The sequence below is a fragment of the Perca fluviatilis genome, chromosome 11 (genome assembly GCF_010015445.1).
Source record: "Perca fluviatilis chromosome 11, GENO_Pfluv_1.0, whole genome shotgun sequence".
NCBI lineage: Eukaryota > Metazoa > Chordata > Actinopteri > Perciformes > Percidae > Perca > Perca fluviatilis.
This window is the reverse complement of record NC_053122.1, coordinates 5,300,760-5,318,093: the sequence shown is the minus strand read 5'-3', so window position 1 is coordinate 5,318,093 and position 17,334 is coordinate 5,300,760. Positions and strand designations below refer to the sequence as shown.

The 17,334-nt window shown below is 41.2% G+C and overlaps 1 protein-coding gene across 1 annotated transcript in view; it reads right to left on the bottom strand.

The window, feature by feature from the left end:
• The window catches only part of adcy8 (adenylate cyclase 8 (brain)), a 137,400-nt gene that overhangs the window by 18,399 nt on the left and 101,667 nt on the right, over window positions 1-17,334 (bottom strand). The window contains 3 exon segments of the mRNA XM_039816414.1: window positions 895-1,053; window positions 14,285-14,363; window positions 15,874-16,046. Coding sequence (XP_039672348.1) covers window positions 895-1,053; window positions 14,285-14,363; window positions 15,874-16,046 — 411 coding nt within the window.

Here is a 17,334-nt window from a genome sequence, read left to right as displayed (position 1 = left end):
GAACCCTCTTGTCAGTCGCATGGTCTTTGTGGGGGCGGGACTGCGGACAGAGAGACAGACAAACGCTAGTTGAGAGTTGGAGCAGGGTTTCCGCAGCACTTTGCAGTTAAGGCGCCGTCAAAAGAAAGTAGGCCTATATGAGGCGATATCCACCGTGTTATTTGACGTCCTCGTTTCTCCCTTTCAATCCAAACCACACAGCTGACAACCTGCAGGTGGAGACTGTGGAGACGGGCTCGGACATACACGCCGCTGGTCAGTCTCGCAAGCGGTTTCAGGAAAGTGGCTGCATGTTTCCGACAATGCACAGAACATTAACGGTACAAGTCTACAGCTGTCCGCGGACACGGAGTGTGGAAAGTATGTCAGAGTTGCACCTGTGTGTGTGTGTGTGTGTCCGCCCGCCCCCACGAAGCTCCGACCTGAAGAGGAGCAGAAGCCGCACCTTCGCCAAAATGAAGACTGAAAAACAGAACTATTTTGGTACATTTACTCGCCATGTGGCAGATAGCCATACAGATAGATTTAATGTATTAATTATATATTATTTAAATTTAATATTTAGAGTTAAATAATTGTAAAATGTAGTACAGAGTCTGTAGTCTGAGAACTTACGTGTCACAAACGGCAATTCCACAACTGTACATCAGCGTGAAAGACGACATACTAAAGGAGATCAAAGACATGTTCTGGATATTTAAAATGTCTTCCAGTTCCAGTGTTAAATATTATTTAGAAATAAAAGTGTATTGATCTTTGAAAAGGTGTACCTGTATTATTATGCCATTATTATATTAGATGCAAATGGTCTCTCGATGACAATATTATCGTTTATCGCAATAATTTCTGGGACAATTTATCGTCCAGCAAAATTTGTTATCGTGACAGGCCTACCTCGTTGTCCCGGTCCTTCTCCAGGAAGTGTCGGGCCACGTGGCTGGGCAAGATGTTCCTCAGCATGTTCTCGTTGTGTTCCCGCAGCTCCTTCATCTCGTTGATCTCCTCTTTGGCCTGGACGCGCCACAGGAAGTCCAGCCGCGCAGTGTATTCCAGCTACAGACGGAAGAAACACATGATCATCCCTTTCTCGTGTCTCTTCTCCCAGTTCTCAGGACGTTTTCAAGTCAATATGTTTCTGCCAATATAGGTCTGTGCAATTAATCGAAATGTAATCGTGATTATGATTTTGGCTCCCAATGATCACAAAAACAGAATAATCGAGAAAAACTACTATTTAGCTTTGCAAGTTAAATCTTATTTTCTTTTGTGTTCTGAATGAAATAATAAAGTTTAAATAGGACAAGTATTAAGGCAATTTTCATAGTTGTATGTTTTTTTTATTGTTGATTTATTTAACTTTTTCCATTGTTTTTAAGTTCAATAATTGCAACATCTTTCCAGAAGTCAACGAGTAATCTTGTTAAATTATCGTGATTTCAATATTGACCGAAATAATCGCGATTATATTTTTTCCATAATCAAGCAGCCCTAAGCCAATAGCAAATCAGCAGATAAGCCTGTGAGGATTAAGCAACTTCTCTACCCTGTACATCAGGGGTGTCAAACTCAATTTCACTAAGGGCCACACTGGAAAAAGAGAGGGCCAGACATGTAGAGTTTATTGACATGCTTTTATTTCATCGAAAAAGTAAAATATCTTTGATTAAATTTTTGCATGTCTCATATAGTCTTCTCGCTTACAGTTTGGTCCCAATAAAGCCCTGAAAAAGTTCCAAAGCCATCCCAGAATTTAGCAAATCAAGGAAAACACTGATTACATTTTCTAAGTAAAAGCACACAGCTGACTCACAACAAGCTCTTTCACAGCCTGAATATGCAAACTCTCTGCTTCTGGGGGAATTTCTGAGTTGCAAAGTCTGCAAAATTGCCAAATTCTGCTTTGAGTGTTGCGTAATTGCAAGTTGAAAAACAGTTTCCCATGTCTTTGGTTTGGTGCACAACTAGGTGGGCCAAAATTGATTGTGAACCTAAATTGATATGCGGGCCGGATCAGAATTTGTGAGGGGCCGGACTTGGCCTGCGGGACTTGAGTTTGATGTGCTGTTCATACTGTACATTATTCCTTGTTTGTAGGGGTGTGACGATACACTCAGCTCAAGAGACAGGACGAGACACGAGATTGGGTTCACGAGAACGAGACGAGATTTTAACACTATTTTAAGAAAACTTCAATTAAGAAATATGACTGGAAAAATAGTCTTTACTCAGAGAACAAAGGTTACAACTAGAGCTGGGCAATATATCGATATTATATCGATATCGTGATATGAGACTAGATATCGTCTTAGATTTTGGATATCGTAATATCGTGATATGGCATAAGTGTTGTCTTTTCCTGGTTTTAAAGGCTACATTACAGTAAAGTTATGTCATTTTATGAACTTACCAGACTGCCTTTACCGACTTAGTCATTATATCCACATTACTGATGATTATTTATCAAAAATCTCATTGTGTAAATATTTTGTGAAAGCACCAATAGTCAACACTACAATATCGTTGCGGTATCGATATCGAGGTATTTGGTCAAAAATATCATGATATTTGATTTTCTCCATATCGCCCAGCCCTAGTTACAACGTAACCAAGCGTTTCATTGCAGCAGTAAACAAGGAAGAATGATTTATGACTATAAAATATATTTTCTTTATCAAAACTAATATTTAAGTGTTTTTTTTTTTGTTATTTAAGACTCACAAATCTGCTTACATACAGCAGGGTTTTTTTTCACTTGTCTTGTTGGGCAAGTAACAAAAAATTCTACTTTTGAGGGAAAAAAACATAAAAAAAAAAAAAACAGGAAAATAACACGTCAAACTCAGAGAAAACCCCGTTAAAATGTATAAGGAAAAAAGTCAAACATTGAAAGCATCAAAAGTGTAAAAAAAAATTATAACATTGATTAGCCTTCGTCCCATGCAATTCAAATCATCAACAAGCATCTCCATTGACTGTTAAACACTCCAAAAACAACAAGGATGTTTTTCACAACTTTAAAGTGCTCATATTATGATCATTTTCAGGTTCATAATTGTATTTAGAGGTTATATCAGAATAGGTTTATGTGATTTAGATTTAAAAAAACACCATATTTTTGTTGTACTGCATATTGCTGCAGCTCCTCTTTTCACCCTGTGCGTTGAGCTCTCTGTTTTAGCTACAGAGTGAGACATCTCACTTCTGTTCCATCTTTGTTGGGAGTCGCACATGCTCGGTAACTATTAAAGCCAGTGAAAACAGAGTATGAGGGCGTGCCCTGACAGTACCTAGGTAAGGACTACTAGCCAGTCAGAAGCAGAGTATGAGGGCGTGCCCTGACAGTAGCTAGGTAAGGACTACTAGCCAGTCAGAAGCAGAGTATGAGGGCGGCCCTGACAGTACCTAGGTAAGGACGACTAGCCAGTTAGAAGCAGAGTTTTGAGGGCGTGCCCTGACAGTACCTAGGTAAGGACTACTAGCCAGTCCGAAGCAGAGTATGAGGGCGGGCCCTGACAGTACCTAGGTAAGAACCAAGCCAGTCAGAAGCAGAGTATGAGGGCGGCCCTGACAGTACCTAGGTAAGGACTACTAGCCAGTCAGAAGCAGAGTATGAGGGCGTGCCCTGACAGTACCTAGGTAAGGACTACTAGCCAGTCAGAAGCAGAGTATGAGGGCGGGCCCTGATAGTACCTAGGTAAGGACTACTAGCCAGTCAGAAGCAGAGTATGAGGGCGTGCCACGCTAGCAGCTAGGTGAGCATTATAACGTGTGTTACAAAGTGACCCACGTTGGTCTCTGAAGTAAAGGCTGGACTACAATAGAGCTGTTTGGAGCAGTTTGTGAACAGTGTTTTCTGTTGGAGATGGTAAGTCCCTTTGGGGGGGACTTTGGGCTTTTTCACTTTGTAAACCTATAACGTGCAAAAAGTATATAACACAATAAAGGAAAGGAAAAAAGCATAATATGAGCACATTAACTTTGATTGATGCATATTTAGTTAGTTATATTTCCCAGTGTTTCCCTCCTTTTCACTGCCCACCTCTCTTGCTTTGCCTCTGCTTGTCCATGTGTTTTCTTTTCTTTTGTCTGTTATGTAACCTTGTCTATGTATACCTTGTCTGTTTGTTGTATCTATATATAACTGTAAAGCGTCTTTGAGTGTCTAGAAAAGCGCTATAAAAATAAAGGTATTATTATTATTATTATTATTTTTATATGATTTTTTTGTGTTATAGAGAAATACTTTAAGATTACTTACTAAGATTTAAAACCCTGCTTAAAATATATTTTCTCACTGAACCAAATAGTTTAGTCTCCTGAAAAATCTGCTGGAGTTCAACGTGATTCACGCAGACACTGACCCAGAGATTGCTTTTCACAGAAACAAATAACCATCAACTCGGTATTATTTTCCATTTTATCAAAACATGTTGGTGCCCAAGCCTCCCAAGCCTCTGAAAATCTCCTTCTCCCTTTTTTCACAGTTTCCAGACAGGCCTAACACTTTAATAACTGCTTCAAAATGTAACCAAAGATTAGAGGAAAGTTGATTATATCTTTTTAGATGATTGAAAGGCCGAGCCGCGTGCCTGGAATGAATGGAACAATTTAACAAAAAAATCCGTCAGAGGTTGGCTCAATTATGGAACATGAGAGAGAGTGCGATCAATCTGAAGTGCAGCGAAAGGAGCATGCAACACAGATTGCTTTTCTGAACGCACAATTAATACAAAGTAATTTAAATACATTACAGCCAAACAAAAATCAGTACCATTTAGTTTGTACTTTCAGGAGAAAAGGGGGGTGGATCTGTGATATCGAAAATTAATTTCGGAGGCAGGCAATTAAGCCTGTGAGGATTTTAGCGTCTCTCTCTGGCGGTTGGCGGAAACAGTTTTGTGATTAATCTTGGTATCAATTAGTCCCTTAATCATATGAGTGAGTGCAAATCTGCAATCTCATTTTCTGTTTTCTAATTAGGAATGCAAAGCCTGCTGGGCCGGTGTGACGCCAGGATAATGAGATGGTGGCCGGTGAAATAACGCCAGGTCGCTCAGGCGTGAACCAACATCACCTCCGCGGTGCACTTTCATTCAAAACAGCTTCTAAAATCTGAGAGGGAAGTACAGACACTAATAAACATTTTACTCAGCATCAGCGCTGCTCTCTAATTAGGTTTACTGCAGAATAATGGTCAGAAGTACGGTCGTATGTTCTAGTCTGACAGCCTTTCCCCCCCGGCTAGCGTTAAAATATGTGAGGTTATTAAACTCCAGGCAAAAATTGAAGTCTGGAAAAAAGTGTTTGCACTAATGTGGCGAGCAAATAAGAACGTCTTTTTTACTTTTCCTTCATTACATTTCTGAGAGAAATATTACACTTTTGGCCGCTCTTCATTTATCTGACAGCTTATGGTTTACTTTAGGCATTTCATATTTTGTGTTGGCATTCTAAACTCCGGTGGATTTATGAGGACTAATATTATTATGAGTGTCTGACAACATTATGGAAAGGATCCCGAACAGAGATAGACCTTTTTTAAAATAGAAAAATCCTCTTGGTTTAACCAGAAACAACTCTGGGATCGCTAGCGCTAAACCCACCAGACTCCTTTTAAAAAAACACTATACTTTCAGCGTGTATAGAGCCAACAAATTTCCACATGTCCATCCATCCGTCTTCGTCTGCTTATCCAGTGTCGGGTCGCGGGGGGAGCAGCTCCAGACCCCAAAATTCCTTTTCCCGAGCCACATTAACCAGCTCTGACTGGGGGATCCCGAGGCGTTCCCAGGCCAGGTTGGAGATATAATCCCTCCACCTAGTCCTGGGTCTTCCCCGAGGCCTCCTCCCAGCTGGACGTGCCTGGAACACCTCCCTAGGGAGGCGCCCAGGGGGCGTCCTTACCAGATGCCCGAACCACCTCAACTGGCTCCTTTCTACGCAAAGGAGCAGCGGCTCTACTCCGAGCTCCTCACGGATGACTGAGCTTCTCACCCTATCTCTAAGGGAGACGCCAGCCACCCTCCTGAGGAAACCCATTTCGGCCGCTTGTACCCTGATTTCCACATGTAAATGGGTGAATTAAGGGTTTATTTCAACCAAAACTAGAGTTGTGATTGTTGGGAAAAAAAAGTGGAAAGACGACCCAAAACGGCTTTTTACAGTTTTCTTCGACTTTGAATGAAGTGTATTTTACGATGCTAAAATTACTGTTTATTTACACGGAGTCCGGTGGGTTTAGCGAACGCAGTTTTTTGCGGATGTTTTTAGGTTTTAAAAAAAATTGATCTTACTCTTTAAATTCACCACATGATGTTAGCTACAGTAACGTTATCTGTTCAGTAGATGGGTAACGTTAACGTTAGTCTACTCATCTTACATTAGCTAACGTTACTGACACGCGACGGGGAAATGAAACGCCACAACGGGGAAATGAAACGCCACAATAACGACACGGTTGGGGTTAGGAAAAAAAAAGAACGGGGAAAGGAACCGTGACACGCGGGAAAGGAACCATGACACGCGGGACAAAGGAACTGCCACACGCGGGACGCGATCCCCGGTCTCCGGGGTGAAAGTCCTGTGTTTTCTGACCACCACCCCGACCAACCTCCCAACGCGGACTTTAGCCTTATGAACTACTCGCTACCGTCAGCGTTCTGGGATCACGAAATATGCTTCCCATTAAAATGCATTGCTTTCAATTTCGTAATCGGCCCACGAAAAAAACGGCATTTACGTAACCTGTCCACGAATTAATAGATTAAAATGACGTGACTATTACACGACCTGGCGTGAGACCGGGCTGGAATAAAGCTATAGAGAGCCGAAGTCACGCCCTTCTACTTCCGGTCCATTGGACCTTAATTTGGAAAAATATGAACGAGAGTCAATGGAGAGACGATAATTATTTTTTGATCCCGTTTGAATTGAGCCATGGATTACAAATATGATGTTCGTCAATTTAAAAGATTTTTTCAACCGAAGAAAGTCTCCGTTCATTGTTAAACTGTTGAAGTATTAGACTGTGAAAATACGTAATTAGAAAGACTACACATTTCAAAGTCTCATGGACGACGTCTTGCTAAAGCTACGATGTCTGTGTGTATCGTACCGGGGACATAACGTTACTCTAATGAGCCGAGGACCTCGCTTGTTCTTTTGCTTATCTGCTGAAAACAATTCACAGGATAAAACCCATCAGGTGAGATAACGTCACATGTGTTGTGGAACAGAGCTAAGCTAGTTAGCTAGCGAGCAAGTTGAGCATCAAGCTAGGTGACGAGAGATGTAGTTCACTGAGCGGTCTCACACTAAACTAAGTGGTCATATGACAAACCTACGGCTAACTGAGACTTTCTTCGGTTGAAAAATTATCTTTTAAAATTGACGAACATCATATTTGTAATCCATGGCTCAATTCAAACGGGATCAAAAGATAATTTGCCTCTCCCCGTTCACTACCGTTCATATTTTTTCCGAGGTTAAGGTCCCATGAGGTCCACCGGAAGGGGCGTGACTTCGGCTCTCTATAATATATTTAACAATACATTACCTTGTCAGTAAACATGTTTTCTGCCGGAGATGCTAGATCGGCTGGTTGACTTTGACGACAACAACAAATCCCATGATCCCACGCTACTTCCCGACGTCATCAAAGTACGTCTTTTGTTATTACTCCTTAAAAAACCTTTCCATAATGTTGTCAGACGCATCCAGGTTGAAAAAAAAGTGAAGTTACCATTTAACCATAGATGTGGCAGATCAGAATATGAACCAATGGGTTGTTACGGAACAGAATGAAAAATGACCTATTTTGTTGTTTAGGAATGAAGATTTGCTATTACACTTTACTCTGTGGCATTACTCTTTAATCATCCCCGGTACCATTAGCTAACCTCGACTAATCTACCAAGTCTTAAAGTGATTCAACAGAAAATTAGGTGTCAAAAGAAAAACTGATCGCCCAATCATTTCACAATAAGAGCCTTGTCTTCAGCTTTGTAATGAAAAGCTTCATGTTCACTGCGCTTGATAATGTAATTACTGCTCTGACAGGAAGCTGCGTTCGTGAAGAACAACCTCGTCTGGCTTCAGTGCTCCGCTGCCGTTAGTTTATTACGTTAAATGACTGTGGCTCCAAAAATCTGCGTCATACTGCAGAATACATATAAAAGTGTCAAAAAAACTGCTTAGGTCAATACATTATCCAGTATTATTACATGGCTTTGTTGAATTCTAAGGCATTCTGCGGTCTGCTATTTCTTGATAACATTAGAATATCCACTTACAGTGAGAGTGGGCAAGTTGGGTTTTTATGTTATGGTTAGGATGTGCTTGCAGGAAAGGTGTGAGTGTGTGTGTGTGTGTGTGTGTGTGTGTGTGTGTGTGTAAGTTTGCAATGAATGTGTTGTGAGAGGAGTAGTTATATATATATATACTAGAGTGGCTCTACAATTTCATTGTAATTAAATGCAATGACAATAAAGGCATTCAATCCAATTCAGACCGTTGCCAAGTATAACAAACTGTTGCCATGCATAGCAGAGCATTGCCATGGATTCAGTTCTGTTCACTCTGGAGGACAGCTATCAAGCCGCTGAAAGAAGTCCGGTTAATTTATCAGCTGTGGCAAAAAGTTGGGAAAAGTGGACCAACTCCTGTCCTCCAATCCAGGCAATGAATGACAGCAGATCTGGTGAGCGCCTATATCACTCCATTTTTATATACGGTCTATGATCGCTACGCAGTAACTTCAGCTGTAGGGACAACGTTAATTAGTTAGTTTACATTGCAACATTGCGTTTACAGGTGTGTCAACTGTGCAAGAAGGAAACGAGATGAATGAGGACAGACATCCACGTAAATATTCCCATGGAAGTCCCATTCACCGTGTCTCACTTCATCGCCAACGGAAATGTTCAGTTTAATGTGAAATTTTCTAAAAGTTTCTATATCAGAAATTTGTCAACCAAAATGTCCAAAACAATAACGTGGATGGTTCCGTATGACGCACTTCACAAGTACAATAAATTATCAGTTCACTACTTTCTTTGAATTTGGGTGTTTAATTAAATTTATAGCATTTGAAAAAAAAGAATTGATAAAAGAACGTTGAAAAAAAGTGACAAAAATGACGGAAACAAATTAAAAAAAGGTTGGGGAAAAAAAAGAACAAAAAATCTCAAAAAAGTGCTGAAGAAAAGTGACAAAAAACATCGGGAAAAGGGAAAAAAAACATTGAAAAAAGTAACAAAAATGACAAAAAAAGTGACAAACGTTCGAAAAAACGGCAGAAATTGTTTTTTTCATATGGACCGACAAAAAAAAAAGTTGCATAGTGGGCGTCAGGACAACACAAGGCTTAACAACGCCTCAGCTAATGTCGTGTAAACCCGCGGTGATTAAAAACAGCAGCTGGGTGAATTAATTCGTCCACCTATGGCTATCGAAAGCAGGGCAGCACCCCATCACAGCCCGACTCATAAAATACACGGCTACTACCACAGCCCGTAAGGGGGGATAAAATGCGTGCCCGGACCGGTGGCTTTTTCCAGAAATGTATTCGCTGCAGGAGGAGGACATGCTGTGGTGTTGAGTGACAGATGGAGGGTTACAAATAAACAGCTACAGAGTTTACGATGCTATGGACGCAGGATTCCAACGAGATGGAGCGGACTATTTTCTTTAGCGGGGAGCAATATTATCATTTCTAAATCAATAAAATCCTGTTTAAGCGTCCTGTTGTCCTCGGGTCAAATTTGAACCGTTTTCAAAAAGTTTCTATATCAGAAAATTTGGGTTTCTTTCAACCAAATTGCCAAAAAAAGTAACAGGGATGGTTCCATACGACGCTCTTCACAAGTAAAATAGATGATCAGTTCACTACTTTCAATGAATTTGGGTGTTTAATTCAATTTTATAGCATTTGAAAAAAATAAATGATAAAAGAACATTGAAGAAAGTGACAAAAATGTCTTGAAAAAAGCATCAAAAACAAAAACTTCAAATAAAGTGCAGAAGAAATTGACAAAGACATTGAAAAAAAAACTTGGAAAAAAGTGACAAAAACTCTCAGTTGGTAGAGCAGACGCACATATCTAGAGGTTTACTCCTCGACGCAGCAGCCGGGGGTTCGACTCCGGCCTGCGGCCCTATGCTGCATGTCATTCTCCCCCTCTCTCTCCCCTTTCATGTCTTCAGCTGTCCTATCAAAATAAAGGCCTAAAATGCCAAAAAAAATTATCTTAAGAACATAAAAATAAAGTGACAAAAATGTTGTAAAAGCTTGAAAAACGGCCGGGAGAAGTGACAAATGTCGGGGAAAAAAAAGTGACAAAAACATCAGGGAAAGCAACAAAAGTGCTGACCAAAAAAAAAATTGTTGCATGGTCGACCGGAAGACAACACAAGGGTTAAATCAATATTTTGTCCTGATCACCCTGTCGGGGTTGTATTCGCTATAACGACCGCCTCATCATCATCCCTTTCTTACTCACAGTTACATGCACAATAGCAGTTGATGAGAAAAGCCGTCCACCCTGTGAGCCTAAAATTGTACCCTAATCATCTATTAGCGTATTTTGTTTTGTACCTTTGATCAAAGATCTTTTCATCATAAGCTGTGTACGTGCAGCTTCAACATAGTGCATGTGTGCAAATGTTGTCTGCTGGGCTATTGTGAAGACATCACACAGCCTTCACATTTAACAAACACCGAATGAGAGCCTCAACTGGATCCTTGTCGTCAACAAAAGGCTAAGAAGGACAATTATAGTCGCCTCCATTTTTCAGCTCTAATTGGCTCTTCTTCACAACACAACAAAGTCAAGGAAGTGTCTCTGAAAGAAAGTGCCAACAAATGCTTTTACACCTTCTGTGCTTTTTCTCAACAAAAGATGACGGCGCTGGGAGTTTTCATCTACAAAGGGATTGAAAAGCCTCGTTCTTCGTTCCTGAGTCCAACTGATGAAGCTGCCTCATTATTCCAGTGTTTGGCTTTGGTAAAAAAAAAACTCTGCTTTACTCCATCACGACATGTTTCTGTTGGATCTTGGCTCCAAGCAGCAAACTCACTCCCCTCTTAAAATTGGGGGAGATCTGGGAGTGAGTGCTTTAAGTCGATTACACAAAGCTGTAGATCACTGCAATCCTAAATGTTTCTAAAGGGGGAGATGACTGCTGCAACTACTGTTTCACTTTATTTGATCCAACCAATCGATACCCAATCAAGTCTAATTTATTGATGATTCTCTTCTGAACATTTGCCATGTCAGCTCCACCATGGTTCTACCACTGGGCCCAGTGTGTGTTATCTTTTCATAAAGAAAAGGCAGGGTTGGTTACTATTTCCAATGCACACATATTTTTTTTTACATATTCTTTGAGCAATAAATAACTAAAGATCATTTGGACAATTTAGCAGGAAATGACAGAATTCCTGTTAACTTTAAACCATAGACAGTATATAAGAATGGACCACCAGATCCCGTGTCTCTGGATGGAGACCAGTGAAGGATATTAGAAGTCACTTTTCCGGTGATGGCTGAGCATTACTGAGCAGCCTCCAACTGAGCTTGAAGACGTAGATGTGACGTGAGCAACCTGTCTGAAAGTGTGAAGTCTTCTGGTAGCTGTGCCAAGAGAAATCTCAATCATTCCCAATCTTGCAGAGACGGAGAGCGTAGGTATATGTAAGGAGATAACATAGGCACAGGCTAATTATTGCTAACTAAAATGCTAGTTAACATTAGTAATTAAACTTAAACAGTGAATGTAAGTCGAAACTGCCTGCGAGCTTCTCCTGTACTATATGGTAATTCCTCTACTGTGCGACAGTCTCGTGGTTATGACACAATCGTTAGCCTATTTTTATAAAAGCGTCTGCTACGGAGCCATAACGTGAGGTACAAGGTAATGGAGCCTTTTATACGTTGTCGTGTTTCTTTAGAAATAAACAACGGACAAAAAGAGTCTTTAAACGCTTCAGATGTAAAGTTATTCACTGTCAAAGTGATGCCAAAATTAATGGCAGTCAATGGGATGCTAACGGGAGGTGACTGCTTGTTGGTATCAAAATGGCTCCATAGGAGCTATGCGTTGTGGAGAGAGACTTACCCCCTTGGGCACAACAAACAATTAACACAGCAATTAAAAAAAGAAAGCGGGATCACATTTTGCACACGGGAACGGTCTCTTTTATCTGCACTCCTTTCTCTCGGCCTGATGCATCTCACACAAAAAGAGTGTAACACCTCGCCTCGTGCTGTGAGCCGTCATTGTCTCTGCTTTTCCAAACAAGTGGAAGAATTGACCCAGAGAAAATCAATATGCCACTGGATGACTTCAAATGCGGCTGCTTTCCACCTTCATGGGGCTACAAAGGAACCTCAATTACGGCCGTGTCCTGTCTGTCTCTGACAGACGCCGAGCCGCTGAACTGCATGATCAAAGGTTGCCATAGCAAAGAGCATGAAAGCAACCGTGATACCAGTTTCCATCAGGCTGCCGACTCGGACCGCATCTTTATAAAAAAAATGCTCGTATAATGTATCAGATGTTTAAACATGTTTCTGTTTGTCTTTACATCTGAAGAGGTATCACCGAGGTCAGCTATAACACAGCATTACCAACCGACAGGATGGCTTTCTTTGGTTTTATGAATATAATGCTTCTTCTTGGTACAAAACAGGGTTTCCTCCATTGTATTGCAAGCTTGGTGGACAACCGGGCCTTAGTTGCCCCCCAACAGGCCTAAGCCATTGGGAATTATTTTTAAATGTATTTTAAAGACCTTTTGAATGTACTGTTACAGCTCGGATGGAAATGTAAACGTAACGTTGGTCATATTTTCAAATCTCCAGTCAGCTTTTAGCACTGACTTAGTGTATGAAATCTGTCCTATAGATTTTTTCTATTTCTCAATTTCGCGATTCCATCCATGATTCTGTTATCACAGAAACTATTGGTCAAAAAAAGACACTTGCCACTAATAACTTTTTTGGGGGAAACCACCCTGGAAAGGGTTGGTTCCCTATCTATTTGGATTGTGAGCCCTTAATTCTTTGTCTCTTTGCACCCTTTTTTTTTAAGATTATTTTTTGGGCATTTTAGGTGATTATTTTTATAGGACAGCTGAAGACATGAAAAGGGGAGAGAGAGGGGGAATGGCATGCAGCAAAGGGCTGCAGGTTGGAGTCGAACCTGCGGCCGCTGCGCCATAGAGTAAACCTTTATATATGGGTGGCTGCTCTACCAGGTGAGCCACCCAGGTGCCCCCTCCTTGCACCCTTTAATCACAGCTTGCATTTGTTCAGCAATTCTCTTTGTTTCTGATGTTAAATAAATTGAAGATTCCTCAAGTTTTATAAATTATCATTTCACAATTATTATTATGTTGAAAACACTCTCGCTGTTTTTCCGAGCTGTAATTGAGATGCAGTCAGAGGCCCAACTGTAGAGGTTTTGCTTACTGTGACAGGTGCCAGTACATTTCTAGCTGTAGCTTGGGCGACCATTAAAGGGAAAGCTGAATAAGTGAAATTGTATTGAGACATGCATATTCATTTGGCTGCTTGCCAATGAGCATAGAAGTCTTGTGCAGTATAAAATCCTTGTGTTTTCTGTGTTCTTTGGGAGGGTAGCGTGCCTATGTTCCCACAGCCCTATGTTCCCACATTTCAAAGATTTTTGTCAAAATTAGGCCGTATGTTCCCACAGTTCCCACATTTCTAAGATTTGTTTTTCCAAAATTAGACCCTATGTTCCCACATTTCCTTTTTCATAAATTTGTATCAGATTTTATCCCCCTAACCCTAACCCTAACCCCTAAAAGTAAAATATTTTATGCGATGATATGGCTAAAATTGAAGGGAAATGTTCTAGAAACCCAAATGCAACCCATGACAGATGATTGGACAGACTAATGGCGTCTCGTTGTGAATACGATCTCATATTTTACGAAAATAGTTCACCAAAACGTGCACGGGCACATATATTCCTGTAAATGGCGATACACACAAATTTTTTTGCCAAATAAAGAACACAAGAACCGTACAGAACCGAAAACCGTGACCCTAAAACCGTGATACAAACCAAACCGTGGGTTTTGTGAACCGTACCACCCCTAGTAAATATCCATAAGACTGATACTATTTAGTCGTTTGTAGTTTGAGGTTTTCTTCTCCATTTGATCCAAACAATGTCTTTATGATTCGACACAGCTATGTTATGTTCAGGTGATCTTTTTCTTGGATTGCATTTGGAAATGGTGTTGTGATCGTACCTGCTGGCCGTGGTAAAACACAGCGAGGAGGAACATGGCCATCAGGAGCAAAGACGTCTCTTTGGTCCCCAGGAAGTTTCTGTTGGAACAAAAACGGAGAGAAGACGCTGCTCAAAGAAGAGTTCTGTTCATTTGACACTCTTCTGTAATCAGGGTTTCTGCAGGTTTCAACAAGTCAAATGTAAGACTTTTTAAAAGCTTTTTAAGACCTTTTTGAATAAAAATGTAAGACCTATATCACGACATAAAAGTACAAGGAAATGCAGAGTCACAAAAGTAATTGCAAAGTAAATAAAATGATTAAAATTGAAAAAAAACACGGAGTAATAATAATCTGTACATATACAGCTAATTATTATTTGGAAAGAGCACCACAGAATTAAAAAAAAAACATTTCAAAGAGCATCAGAGGTAGCGTTACATGGAGGTAGGAAAAATAAGACCTGTTTGAAATGATTTAAGACCTAGAACACAATACTTTTGCAAATTTAAGACTAAAATTTTGATTTTGGAATTTTAGACTTTTTAAGATGCCGTGGAAACCCTGTTTACATCACTGGCGCAAAATGTAGCTCAGGGCTTCTAAAAGTCCGGACAAAGGTCCGCATCCGTTTTTATTAAACCCTCTGAACACCCACACAGGTGTTTTAAGTTATTCTGGCTGATAAGACTCTTTTCAGGTAGAAGGTGGGCCAGAGCTTTGATGGGAACTTATTAGGTCACAAATTCTTTCTACCAATAAGGATGACAAAGGTGTCATTTGTCCCGCCCTAACAGGCGCAACAACACTAACAGTGGACTCTGGAAGATGTCAATCATTCTGTCTGTCCACACCCACACAGTCCTGGAAAAAGTCCAATTAGCCACATTAACTATAAACACCTGTGTGGGTGTTCAGGGCCTTTAAAAACTAAACTTCTGGGCGCCTGGGTAGCTCACCTGGTAGAGAGCGCGCCAACATAAAGAGGCTTAAACATCCGGTATACTCGCCATTCCTGACCTGTGGCGCGCCAGTGTGACGTCATGGGAGCGCCATAACTATTTCTACTTGCGCGTGGTGGTCGTGACACTAGTTGCAGTCTTCTCCTGAACAGAGGTGGCGCAACTGAGGAAAGGCTACCGACTTTTGCTATTTCTACGGACTAGAAGAAGAAGAAAAAGGTAAACAACGGCAGAACTGGCAGCAGCAGCATTGACGTCAATACATCAGAATGACTGCACAACGATTCGATGACCTACTTGGTGGGATCAAGCCTTTCATTCACCATAAAAGAACTCATCTTAACCCAGTAAGTTTACAAGAGAGACCTGCAGTCACTGTGAGAGTCCTGGCATCCGGCTGCCCTCAAAATCGTTCATGCTTACTGTTTCCGCTTTGTTGTGCGCTACTGAAAAAAAAGTGGTGCATGACCTCTGGTCGCGCACTTTAAATCCTGGCGCGCCAGCGAGATCTACGTCATTTTGTTGTCATTTTGACGCCACATTGTCGCGCTACAGGTCAGGACCAGCGACTGTCAAGAGGCCTTCAGTCCTCGACGCAGCGGCCCTTTGCTGCACGTCATTCCCCCTCTCTCCCCTGAAGCGCTCACTCTGTGTTGTGGTGGACGGTGTCGTAGCGGACGAACAGCGAGGTGTAGAAAGCTTCGGTGAGCAGTGCGTAGATGGCGATCATCACCAGAAGCACCGCCAACTTCAACACCGAGTTCAGCCGCAGGAAGACGGCGCACGTCACCATCGCCAGGACCCCCGTGAACACAAAATACTGGAAAAACAAAGACATTCATGCTCAATATCATGAGATCCATCCTTTACCTAAACATGTTACTCTACTTTACAGGACATTCAGAAGGTAGAGAGCATTAAAGATGGCAGTGAAATTTGGTTCAGACATTCATGTTTCCCTCATGGGTGATGGTGAGCCTGGTGTTTGATGTTTTAAGCCCCCAACGTCGTCTTCCAGGCAGCGCTGCCTGGAAGGCACTAGGATTAGGCAATGGTTAGGGTTAAGGTTAGGGTTAGATGCCTTGAAGTCGACAGTTGCAGCGCTGCCTTGAAACACCTTAAAACACCATTGAGCGTCGATCCTCTGACTTTCCATCTAGCGCTACCATCAGGTCAACATATTAAAGGTCCTATATCATGCTGATTTTCAGATTCATACTTGTATTTGGGGTTTCTACTAGAACATCTTTACATGCTTTGATGTTAAAAAAACACATTAGTTTTCTCATATTGTCTGTCTGAACATAGCTACATTCCCCCTCTTTCTGAAACGCAACGTTTTTAGCGCCTGTCTCTTTAAGCCCCTCTCCCGAAAAAGCCCATTCCGCTCTGATTGGTCAGCGTTTCCAGGTCTTCCTCATCTGCGTTCTCTGAGTCTATGCACCGCCATTGCAGCCGGGGAAAGACTGTAGCGGCACTTTCTACCTATATATGGTATAGTTGTGACATCACAAACGGTCCTGACGGCTCATTTAAAGACACAGTTTCTGCTTTATATTTAAAAAAATAATAATGCCCTTTCAATACTTATACTGGTTTATGACCAGATGCTTGTGGAACTAATCACATCCCATCAGCTGCATCTGTGCTTTGCTAATAAGCAAATTTTAGCATGCTAATATGCTAAACTAAGATGAATACCTACTTGCCTGGGAAACACTGAATCTTTTAAACTCCATGCCCCCCAGATTGTAACACAGGCCTTTGGCGTTGTTAATTTGTAGTGTTGATGTGCCCCTTTAAAGGATATTAAACATCTCAAAATCTGCACCAAAGACCTCTGATTTGGCTTTTTTTTTTACTTTGTGTGTCTTATTTAATATTCCAGTCTGGATTTATCCTAGCCAGACTCAATAACTCTTTCTTGTGTATCGAAAAACAGCTCTTATTTGTGCGCACACAAGTTTCCGAGACCCTCGGGAGGAAATAAGGTTTTGACGTCTACATGCAACAATAACTGTCTCAGCCCAAGCTTGCAGCTACAAAAAATGTAACTCCCTTATTGAGTCCATCAATCAGCTGCATATTGTGTGAGCGTAATAACATAA